General features: G+C 34.5%; 1 protein-coding gene across 1 annotated transcript; it reads right to left on the bottom strand.

Moving 5' to 3' along the window:
* Positions 1 to 2: 2 nt before the first annotated feature.
* On the bottom strand, positions 3 to 774 carry LOC124448807. Its single transcript, XM_046999782.1, has 2 exons — positions 585 to 774; positions 3 to 427 (listed from the first exon to the last, which is right to left on the bottom strand). The coding sequence occupies exons 1-2, from the start codon at positions 717 to 719 to the stop codon at positions 161 to 163; spliced, it is 402 nt and encodes a 133-aa protein (XP_046855738.1). The 5' UTR covers positions 720 to 774; the 3' UTR covers positions 3 to 160.
* Positions 775 to 13,050: the final 12,276 nt, after the last annotated feature.

The raw sequence follows: 13,050 nt of genomic DNA, 5'->3' as shown, positions 1-13,050 counted from the left end.
TTGTCTCCTCACAATCATCCTTTTTATCTTCTCGATTTGCACTGTATGCCGTAACCAAAGCGGGATAACTATTGTAAATTTTCTTCCATTGATCGAAAGCAGAACTGGAAAATCGCGTGGTTGCATATGTCACAGTTTCGAGCGCTTTTAATCCTTGACTTTAGGAATAAGTCTTGTACTCAGCATGTCCTCGGCCACTTCCAAATAATGTGTGCAAGCGATTAGAGCGTTTGATGATAAGCTTGATAAAATTGGAAGACAAGGAGTTTTCACGTAGCTCAACGATCGCTAGGTCTAGCCAGTGGGATGCATCCCAAGGAAGAGGAAAGTATGGATCTGGTTTTCGATGCATCCCCAAAAGCTCGTATAGCTTCGTATAGCTTCGTTTGAAATGTACTCGCTTGGTACTGTCCATCAGCATGAACACCTAGAAGCAATTAGAAAATGAAAGTAAGCCAATGGAGAACGTGTTTAGCAAATTACTCACACATCGACTGAGTCAGCTCTCATAATAACATCCTACCTCGCAACAGCCTTAAATCCGAGCTAGTTAGCTGCAATGATCGTTTTAAAATTTCAATTACTTGTACGGCAAGATCTTCTCCATAACCTCCTCTAATAGTGTCTTCGTTATCGGAATCTGCATCTCTGTACTCGTACACTAGTGGAGCATCAATTGGCATCGCAGTGCGTTTACCATTCACAGGTAAAAAGATCATTATGGCCTGATTCGTGTCTCTGCGAGGAGTAGATTTGTCTATTGCAACTAAAAAGTGGGGGGCAAGCCAGTATTTACCAAAGGTTTTTGTAGATACGATGCCGTTTGCTTAATGAGGTGGATATATATGCAGCCTTTATTATGTGTGGAAACTGCTTTCTATAATGTTGGAAGATAGACAGCTGAGATTAATGACAAAACACCCGCGATACAAATAACCCCTTAAAATCAAACCTTCCATGTCCGATAGTCCCAACGTCTACTCCACAAAAGGAAAGGAATGCTACCAATGACTCGTACGATAAAGCCGCAGTCTTGATCTTACATATTTTTATTCCTGCAGACACCAGCTTAACGCTAGTGTCAATGTTTCTTTCCTTTCGTTGTTTCTGACTCAAATGATACTGTAAGGCCTTCATATGGAATCGACCAGCATTTCGCGTTGAACTACAGTTGACATGTTCGAGGATTCTGTTCTTAAAACTGTACCATTCTTGGTTGGATCCTTGTGAGTACTTTTCAGTCCGAGCAACATAGATCAGACCAAGGCCCCAGGATTTGTTTTACCATTCCTAAAAGTTAAGGAAATGTGTTAATCAGATTACATCTATACACTTTGTATTCTACAATTAGCAATCACTTGCATTTTAAAAGAGAATTTCCTTTGATATATTCGTGGCAAGGAACACAGGTTACGTGGCATCCATCTGTCAGAATATCGACTTGTATTTGTTCGCAATTGGACAATTCCACCAAATTGCTGGCAGCCTTCACACCAGCATCGCTAACAGCTTCTATCTCGGTTGTTATTGGTTTTGGCTTGATCTTCTTCTATTATCACCATCCATGTTTAATGCCTGTAATCTGACTAGAATTTGGTTGATACCATCCTCAATTCTAGCAATAGGATTGTCTGATACGTCATCAATCTATTTCGATCCTTGTTCGTTGAATCTTTAAGATCCGTCAAAAAAATCTGCTACCGTGGATTGTATTTTCCCTGCTGTGTTGCTATCCTTAGTTACCAATACATTTGGAAATATAACATTCGTATTTCCAGTATAAGAAGTACTGGTCTGAGTGCTGTCATCCTCATTCGCATTTACCTCATGACCAGAAAAAATGGACGTGATCGTGGATGTGCATGACGATGACAGATCTGTATTGACTGTATTAACAGTCTCTGCTCTCTGCTCTTCCCTTTGTTGAATTTTTTTTGTTTTAACAATGCTTGAGCCTTCACGTGATATATTGGCACAATGACTGACATATAATTTCCTTTCTCTCCACTATGCTTTCTTGCCGATTGCCTTTGTTTGTACGACTTGGATCCTCTAGTCAACTCTTGTGAACAAAGCAGACATATGTATTGATCACATTGATCCTTTTTCACCTTCTTCTCCGGTGGAGTATTGGCATTCAGAGATAGTGATGGTCGTTTTCGTCTAAATATGGCACTCCATTTTTCCTAAATGAAGATATTTAGTATTTCTTTAGAATAATCTTAGAATTCATTCAGAGCAATTTGAAAAATGATGAAAGGACAATGCTCACCTCAGCTGATTGTTGCGAGTTTACATTGACAAGTACGTTTGTCTCATCTTCCTCAATTTCAGAAAGTCATTTTCAGAGCACGTTAAAAAACAGAAGAGGACCGAAATGTGTGTTTTAAAAAGCGTGAATGCCTCTTGCTTTTTTATATAGTTATTTATTGATAACATGATTACAAGTTGTCCGTTAGACAACCTAATCCCAAGTCCAAATGTGCTAAGTGCCAACCATGTGCTTATTACATCAAAATAAACCCACCAATAAAATAAGTCTAACAGTATCTTAATACTACTTTCTACAATGGTGACACCGACTTTATGAAATTATAGCCAGTGGCGCCAGCGGTCATGCAGGTCATGCAACAATGCATGACTAAAAGTTTTCCCAAAAATATTTAAAATTGAACGTAAAATTGTTTGAAAAATAATTTCATAATAAGTTTTAAACATCTATACGCATATACTTTTTATTTTTTAGGCGAAATAATATTAATCTAAGGCTTGTTTCCAAACGTCGAACTTTACATGCGCCGAACGCATTTCACGCAAAGAAAAATGAGGCAAATTCCTCATTATCTTTTGTTTTTAAAGCATTCGGCACTTCTAAAGTTTGTCGTTTGAAACGGGCCTAACACCACATTCTAACAACGCATTCATATAGCGTGTGGATCTTGTAATGAATACTATAAATACTGTTCTGTAAAATAATAAAATCACTTAAATCCGTTCGTTCATTTAAGTTCAATTCATGTTATTCATGACGAATAACACGAACTCAACATGTTGACGCATGCTGACGCCTGATGCATTTACTTTGCTATATTTTGAGGAAAAAAGAGGATTTTTCAAAGTATGCGCCAACCACGGTCCGCGAACGATAATTTAATTGACAGTTCTGTGCAGACGTGGGCGAAATTTGAGATATTCACATCCAATTCAAACGGAAGTTATGCGTTGAGAAATGACATTTTTATAAACAGTAACTTCCGATATTTTAATAGCAACAAAGGCTTACAAAGCAAGATTCAGTCTCTTGCAATATCACACACTGTATCATCAATATTCCTTAAATTACTATTTTTCCTTCCAAAGATTTTGCGACGTACAACATGTTTGACACAACAAAACACTGAAAACAACCTGTGTACACCGAGATTAGCGATAGGTACTTCGTATATTAATTTAATATTATTATGCTTTGATCGTCATATGCGCACCATTGCACCATAAAATTTATTTTGCACACCAGCGCACCAGTAATTTCATAGTGCGCACCGGAGATCTCGTCGAAAAACGACATACTTTCCAGCCCGGTACAGTAGTACAAGTCCAAATTCTGTCGTTCTATAGCTCTAAGTTCGTTTGTTTTACAATTCTGTTCTTTTGCCTGCTTAAGTTTTAATGCTACGATAAAATTAAAAGAATCATAACACAATAAAAGTCATATAAACCATAAATACGGTAAAATAAACATTAATTACATAACGAAATAACTACAGGATAAATAACAATTGCCGTAGTTTGAGATGCCCGAAAGAATTACGCCATAAACGTATCGTTTGATAACTAACATATTATAGTTACGTAGTAATTTTTTGAAAGGCTTACCTTAACCAGAGAAATTCGATAAATTCGTATTTTATAATTTAGTAATTTGGCATACACTACATTTCGTCAAGTTTTCGTGAAAATGGCGTGGCAGTTTGACCTTCACACCTGTGCTGCCATTCTGTGTATGCACATTTCACCTACCAAAACTTTATTTTCCCCTTACCTCCCCCTACAATGATTTTCCTTGTTTTCTCCTACTTTTCCCCTACACAACAACATATCCTCCTATTATATACCTACGTTGGGTCAGACCATTGAATTTTTTAGTCTGTTTTAAAAAAAATGCATACAAAAAAAGGCTTATCGAAAACTAAGAACATCTAGACGACAAAGTTAGAATTTCGCGTAGGAAGTAATGGCATGCAGGTGGCGCAAATAAAACACTGAGTTTTTGCTAAGTTGCTGATCTTCTATTGCCATATATGGTCACAAATTTTGCCAAAAGAAAGATTCTGTTACAATCACTTGCTAAATGGTGCGAACCCTGAAAGAAAAGAGTATTTTGGGCAAAAATGAGGCACATTTTTAAATGATTTTCTTTTCTCCCTACAACCCCCTACATTTTATAGTTTTCCCCGTAGGTTTCCCTTAACACGTACAAACCACTAAATTCCCCTACTACGCGTTCTGGTGGACGAATTTATCAATCATAAAAATCAATCAATTAAAGAGAATTTGCAAATCGATTATGAACACATTTTAGCAGAAAAATTAAAATGTTTGCCTGTTTCGCATCGCTGTTATTTTATAAAAAAAATAAAAGATGTTTTTCGTGTTTGCACTGTCTTATGCAAGCATCGGAGACGTTAGTGAGAACTCTCGAGAAGGTGCAACCCTCGACCTTTGGTATCGGGCTTGCACTGATCTGTTCTCGATTTTTCTCAAAGGTCTCCTCGGTTTGCATAAGCCCGTGCAAACACAGTAAACATCTTTTATTTCTTAAATGACCAGAAGAATGTGAGCATTTTCATTGGTCCAGAGCCGTGATCTATAAGAGGACATACACACATAATTGACGTCACACAAAAAATCATGTTTATAAAAACAGACAAATGTCGGATATATTTGAAAATTTATCGCAATACCTCTCTGAATGGGAAAATAAAGATATTTACAAAGACTTAGTTGAGGCAGTTAACGCATTTGAGCAAAAAGAAAAGAAAAAAATCCGGTTTTCAAACAATGATTTGTATTGCGTCCTCGATAACAAAATTTCACCAAAATTGATAAGCCATTGCTTGTTTATTTTGTTAGCCAATCACATTTTATCGCGTGATTAAGCTAGCCAATAGCGATTCTTCAATCCTATATATCACGTAAGCGTGATATTTGCAAAATCAAGACTTTTCAATGTTCCAAGTGTTGGGGAACAAAGAAAACAAACAACAAACTGTTTGACCGTTTGATTTGACATTTTTTTTAAATCTCATGGCGGCTCGTGGCTACTTTTTTAGTTTTTATCACAATTGACGTCATACCTGTGTATCTATAACTGTATAGACAACGTTTAAATATTATTTATTTGTTAATCATATAATAACCAGAATAATTTTAGCAGTTTCATTGGTCAAAAGCTATGATCTATATAAGGACAGACGCACAGAATTGGCGTCCCAGAAAATTTCTTGTTTTAAATGGCAACCGAACGCGAATTTATTTGTTTATTTACCTGAATTCATCGCTGAATGGGGAAATAAAGAAATTAAGAAAGCTTAGTTGAAGCAGTACAAGGACGTATTTAAGTAAAAAGAAACGGATAAATCCGGTTTTTAAACAGTGATTTGTACTTCGTCTTCGATAACAAAATTTCAACAAAATAGATTAGCCACTGCTTGTTTATTTTGCTAGCCAATCGCATTTCATCCCGAGATCAAGCTAGCCAATAGCATTTCTTCAATCCTATAGATCCTCACAAGCAAGTGCAATCCTCGGTTTTCCGTCTCGGGTTCGCACTGATCTGCTCTTGAGTTGTCCCAAAGGTCTCTACGGTTTGCACAAAGCTAAATTGACAGAAATTTATAAAATGGGTAAAATTATTCGATACCTATTAAATGAAAAGATTGATGATGATTTCCTTTGCTACTGCATCAATTCATGTAACATGTGACGGGTATTATCTAATTTATCTTTTAAAACAAATATCATCTAAGTTTTAAATAAAAATAGTGTTTTTGAGTAAATTTGTACGTCCACAGGAGGTACACTAAGAGTAATTGTTTTGGGTAAAAATATATTTCCAACATTGATGTTTATTGAAAACTTTGAGCAAACAAAAATTAAAGTTTTCAAAATATATTTTTAGTGTATAAAGTTCATCTTTTGTAAGGCAAGATATAACTGACCGACTTTATTTCAACAACAGAACTTTTTTTCACTCTATGACCCTTTATCACCAAATATTGATATGTGACTTTAGTTGTCCTTTGTTGAAATGGGACTGTTGATAAAACACCATGCACAAGATGAAAAATAACATAATGTCAATTTTTTAGAATCGGAACAAAAATAATGTTCAAGTTAAAAATCAGATAGTTTCTGCAGTTTAAATTTCTTGCCCAATAATAACTAAGTACTAAATTTTATTTCTGGAATCTTCACTTTTTCCAGCTTGTTTATAGCTGATTTGCAAATTTGCTAAGGTTTAATATTAAAAAATGTTCATTAGTAAAACATAAGGTAAAAAGAATATAATGTCACAAATTTGACTATATGTATAATATGCAAATGTTAACATTCCTACACCTACATATACATCAGATTCTTTTTTGTTGCGTGCTGTATCAATTGAATCTTTACCTTCATAATATGACCCGGGAGCAACCCAATACTCAGTTCCTCAGTCGAAACGTCAGTCAAGAACAACAAAAACAGTCCTTCTCAGGACAATTTGCAACTGCAATTAATTATAAACATCAATACTTTGTATGTTCATCATATAAACATCAATACTTTGTATGAAAATTCAAACTCCAACATGATGGAGCAAAGCTTTTTCAAACTCATGTTGCAAAAAAATACGTTATAGTTTATACATAAATAATGTACGTTACAGGTAGAATTCAGAAATATATTTTTAATAATATTATTCTACGAGAATTCCAAAGTTTCCAGATCATTATTTCAAAACAAACATAGGCTCTTCATGATTCCTTGACTTTTTGTCCGAATGGCTATTAAAATATTGTAAAACCGTAAAGTTGTAAGAAATAGTTTTTTTCGTTAATCGACTTTTTTTTGCTGCTAACAACGAGGTATTTTAAGTAAAATTAACAGCAAATATTTAATATGGTTAATAAAACTATTTTCTAATGCTTCAGGGATAAAATTTTTCAATGTAGTAAAGTTGTCTTTTTATAACTTTGATTTAAATTTGGCTTTCAATAGATCTTGTCCTTCGTGACATAAAGTCTGCGTCAAGCCACATTCTGATGTCATTCAAACTGGTGGCGTTTATGGGTTTCTTGAATGACGTCACAAAATAACTCGTTTCACTCTTTCTTGAGACAGACAAGCTCTATCAAAAAAGGCATTTTCAGTCACTTTTAAACCACAATAAACATGAAAAAATTTGACCATACTGAAAATTTTTTCCATGGATATGCTAGAAATTGCACCTAGTTTTAAGAACTCCTTAAATTCATTCCGAACTCTGGAATTTCTCAGCAGAACCGAAAGTAATAGGGTTTAAATAAGGATACTCATCTTCATCATAACAGCTATTTTGATTTCTCCCTCAATCTTTTTCAGCGTCAAGCTTATCTGATGTAATGTTTTTTGCTTGAGCCGTGTGACATGGGAATTGGAGAGATATATGGATGTCCAAGAGGCTGCTGTGCTAAGTATTCGTTACCGTTCTCCAGATATAGACATTTATCTATAGAAAGTACATGAAAGTTAAAAACAGAAGCTCTAAATTTTTCGTCACTTTAATGCTTGTTTTTTTTCACGATATTTGAGTGGAAATTTTCAAGCATGGCTATCATTGTATTGACAAGTTCTTATATTGAGAAAGGTAACTTTCTTTACGAAAATACGATTCAAAAAAAACGTACTTAAAAGTCCAAAAGTTTCAATGTATCTAAAGACCAAACTCTTTTTCCTTATATATTTCTTTATATTTACTGAGCTAAAAAAAATTGTTCACATGTTTTTCTACCTGTGAATGAACGTGAACTAATCCTTCAACAATCTCGCGAAGAAGCCTCTACATTCTCTGTTGGTCCTTCTACTATTCCTCCTCCATAGCATTCCCTAGAGTACTCTTTTCACAACACTCCATCTGTGTATACAAAGTTTGCAGAGTACACTTTAAATCAGATTTCTCGTCTAAAAGGAAAGACGTTTCTAGTTATTTTTACACATTTTCAACAACATCATGAACAATTCCCACTAATATATACCACGTGAGACAACAAGCTTACAAACTGTATATGTGATACTGCAATATTTCTTTTCAAAATGTGTTCAGTAGACTCGGTGTGATTATTGAATTGATTCTGTGTTGGAACCTTGTCTACGCTAGAGCTTTTATCGTTGTCAACATGCTTGGAATCATTCGTGTTTCCATTGGTCCATGAGCCCTCATCCAAAACTCTCGAGCGTACGCTGGGAGCTTTATTGTCAAATGTGGTTTTAGGAACAAGATGCCATGCTGAGTACAATCATTTGGTCATCATTGTTCTGTGACGAAACTCGTGAGCGTGCTCTGGGGTACAAATCTATACCTGCGCACAAATCTAATTCAACAGAAAAATTACATCAAATGGAGTCTCTTGAATTACAATTCCCCCAAAAATAACTTATTGATAACATTACTTTATTAGTTATTTTTGGCTAAATAAAACACTTCCTCAGTTATTTTTGGCTAACTAGACAACAAAAAAATTGGAGCTCTATCGTATCAAACGCAATGCTTTGTTGCTCTTTGATTCTTATTTTTAAATCATACACAGAGTTGTCAAAAATATACATTTTTTTTGTCAGAAAAATTTATTAAGTGTGGAGTGACACAATTAAGATTCTATTTTTAGGGCCATTGATTTTTTTACTATACATCAAGGATTTGTGTCAATGCCTATTAAAAACAAAAATTCGATTTTTTTGGAGATATTGGTACTGACGACTCCATACTCGTTTGGCAATTTCCGTGCAATCTGATTTCGAAAACCTTAGAAAATGGCTGATTTCTTATAAGCCATTTAAGATGAGTTTATTTAATTGACTGAAAAGAAATGTAATAATATAATTCGAATCTTAAAGTAAATGTTAAATGATTGAACAACATCGTGTCGAAAGAATACGTGAGTTTAATACTTTCATGGTTCCACTTGGCAAAAATTTATTGTGGAAATGCATAGCACTGATATTTGCAAAAAAGTCACATCAACGACTTCTGCTATAAAGAGGTTACAAGGTTTTGATGATAAACAATTCTGTCTAAACTCTATAAACAATTCAGTCTATACGACGCTATAGTTTGCCCTTACTTTTGATTGCTGTAAAGAATTATGGGATGTGTTCATTAAAATAAAATCGTTTAGACTTAAGAATTAAAAAATAAATGTGTCGAATTATCATGAATATGAGCAAGGCTAAAATTATGTACAAGTTGCTGAATTATGCGGCACTCAGCCAATCTAATTTTTTTACTATTAAAGATGAGACAACTACCTATATAATCTATGGAATATTGCAGCTGTCTTTGTCTACCACAATCACGATATAAAAAAGTCCTATGTATGATGATCTCTACTCAATGAAGTTAGAGAGAGAAATCTCTTACTTTGTGTGGCTAATAATGGATTTCTCTCTAACGTAAAATTGTCCGGATAAATTTTGTAGTGGTAGCTTCTCCCATCTTCTCGTATTCCTCATGTAATCCTATGATCTTAAATCTTGGCTGGATCGATTTTTTGGAATGACAAGAGAAACCTTGCTCCCTTACCAATTTACTTTCTTGCAAGCAAATCGTGTCTATTCATCAATACATTGCTTATATTAGAATTCACACAGTACTGGAATTCACGCACTATTAAAGGCGCCATATTTAATTCTGCACCAAATAATTTCCAGGCAAAATGATTTCAGAGTAATGATTAACGATAATGTGCTGCAATATGCTACTACAAATGATGTGAATACTTTAATTGTTATGTTAGTTTTTCTGTATTGATAAAAGTAGTACTTTTCTTTATATCAAACACAGGAAACTTAAATGTATACGTAAACACCTTTATTAATTAATCTTTATTTTAAAGTATAACTAAGAATTAAAAATTAAATAATCAGTTTATTGCGATATTAATTAAATTCACAAGAAAAGTGAGTATATGTTTGTAAATGATGATCGTCCAGGTTAATAAAGTCCTGAGAAGGACTGTTTTTGATGTTGTTGACTGACGTTTCGACAACCTTAGCGGTAGTCATCAGATGAGAAAAAGTATATTTTGTTGTCTGGTTCTTACGTCAATGTATTGTGTACAGGAAATGTGCAGGAAATGTGTATTGTCATTGTGGATTAGTGTGAAGTGAAATATTTTATTTTAGTTGTGATGTGATTTAGACAACAAATACGGCTAACCTGACGTTTACTCCTCATTTGACTCTGAAGATGACTACTTAATTAAAACGTCAGTCAAAACATCAAACAGTTTATTTTTAATATCAATTAAATTCAAACATATAAAATTTACTTTAAAAGTGAGTATGTATAATACAACTGAGTCAGGAAAAATATTTTTAATTGCATTCAAATAAAAGAAGATTTTTAAAAACGATAGCTTTGATTTCTTCCGGGCTACTAACATTTTACTGACTGTTTTTGCAGTTAAAAACTGTTTATTGATTTGGCTTTCTTTCACTTAAATTGAAGAAGCTCTTGAGTTTGGGAATGTTTTTATTTCGTCATTTGATCTGACAGCAGCATTCACCCGAACAGGGAGATTGTGGAATGTTTTGAGGAAATACGCCTTGTGATCACCAATCTTATAAAATGGTTCTGGTTGTCGCCTTGGCCGTGGTTGATCGTACCAATGTTGGCCAATATTTCGAGTAAGCCTCAAGCATTCTGTCCATGAAGGCTTATAACTATAAACCTTTTCATTTACCAAATAATCATATATATCACTATCCATTTGACTTTTCCAATCTGAGGAATAACAATTTAATTGTTCAACGACATTTGAATGGAATCATTTATCTTAATCGACTGACAGTTACCTACTTTACAAAACATTTTAAACTTCTCATCATTCGACATAAGAAACGGTTGTTTCATCGTCTCTTTGGCATATGGTCCATCTAAGGGTCGTAGATTTGAAATCCACGACAAAAGCTCCTTCAATGCCTCATTTTTGATGTCGTTCAAGCCTACAGGTTTTCCATTCAACGTGTTGATTTGTCTATGTAGTGTAGTTCGAAAGGGATGTTTCCTTTTGTTGCAACATAATACATTACCATTCCTGAATTCTAAAAAACAAACGTGATAACAACAACATAATTTCATATGTCTTAGAACCATTCTTCAATTTTCGACTAATGCCAAAGTCATCAATCAGAAATTTGCCTTGGTAACCTCTGTGCAATATTTCTCTGTAAAGACCTCACTCTCGGTTATTAAGATCTTGATAATTTAGTTATTACGTGTTTACGTATTTCAGTGTTTTATAAATTACTTTAATGTACTTTATACTTTTTCTGCAAATTTTATTTCACATGCCCTTGGTGAAAATTAACATAACTCGATGTGGTAAACGTGTTCAATGAATATTTCATTCTATGTAAATTTACAGAATTTAAAGAAAAGAAGTCCAGTATTCCAAGCCAACCGCGTGGTATAATTATAATGAATCAACCAAAAATGCTCTGGTATACGAATAATTGTCAATTGAAGCTAGTTATCGAATTTACTCAAGTGTTATGAATTAGCCAACATAGATTCAAGTGCACATGTTTACGAGATATAACCAATAGAAGTCCAGTTTTTAAACATTACTGCTGTGATAGAACGCCCAACGGACGATAGTTATTAAATGTCTTTCTCAAGTACAGTAAGAATAAATATACTTCAACTCTTTTTTTAAACAAGAAGGTATGTTGAGTTTCTCAACGTTATTATAAGAGACAAACGCTTTGATTTTGAGTAAGCACAATGTTTGTAAATCGTAGACAACAGGTAACTTCCAGAAAAAAACGCGAGAATGAACACCTGTGACTGAAGCAACTTGACACAAATTACCAAAGAACGAGGTCAGACATTCAACGTTCGGACACTGTCGATCAGGTTCATCAACGCAATCCAACGTATAACAAATTTCACCAGAACGTGAGCCAATAATGAATGTCTTAACAATGTAATCAATCGGACAAGCTATGGTAACAGCAATACGTTTTCCGTCAGGAGAATAACTGATATCATTAAGCAAAGCAAAGTAATTGTGATGTTTTGGGTGAACAGCCAACCTTTTTCGGTGGGCTAATTGGAAATTTTCAGAATTGTCAGAAAGATTTAAAACGCGCCACACACAAAACAGCCCGTAACGATCACATATTGCAAATTCCCCACGGCCAAATGCAGGATTGTAGCAGCATTTTTTAACTGCTGTATAATAATCGTAAACACGAACACGTTGTAGTAGTTTTAAACTGTCAGCGTCAAAATAGAACAGTTCACCATCAGTGCTTCCTGCCAAAAGACGGCTGCCATCAGGAGACAGAGCCAAGCAATTAAAGCCATCAGCACGATACTCCGCCCGCAAATCTAAATAATCTTCAACAGCACTTTCATTCCCACTTTCACGTCTTTCTTTTGACACTTGCTCGTCACGCTCATTTGCCTCAAGATCCGCATTAAGAATAGGGCAACCTATTTGAATGCAATCAACTCCATTAATTTCAACTTTAAGATCAATCCATTGGTCGGGTCCGTCTTTTATAGATTCTTCTAAGTTCCACAAACCGTCTGGCAGTTTATAAACACGGCACCAAAACGATCCAAGTCATGGGGAAACCAGGATTCAAAAGAATAGTGACGGCAATTCTCTTTCCATCTGGGAAGAACTTAATTTGAGAAGTGTGAGCATGAAAACAGTTTATGCAATATACCGGTTTAGGTAACTTGCCGACCTCAATATCTGGGATGGCAAAATAATCAAAACAAAATTGATAATATTA

Source organism: Xenia sp. Carnegie-2017, unplaced genomic scaffold, assembly GCF_021976095.1.
Source record: "Xenia sp. Carnegie-2017 unplaced genomic scaffold, XeniaSp_v1 HiC_scaffold_23, whole genome shotgun sequence".
NCBI classification, from domain to species: domain Eukaryota; kingdom Metazoa; phylum Cnidaria; class Anthozoa; order Malacalcyonacea; family Xeniidae; genus Xenia; species Xenia sp. Carnegie-2017.
Note: the sequence above shows the minus strand (reverse complement) of the source record. Positions and strands in the feature narration are given on the sequence as shown.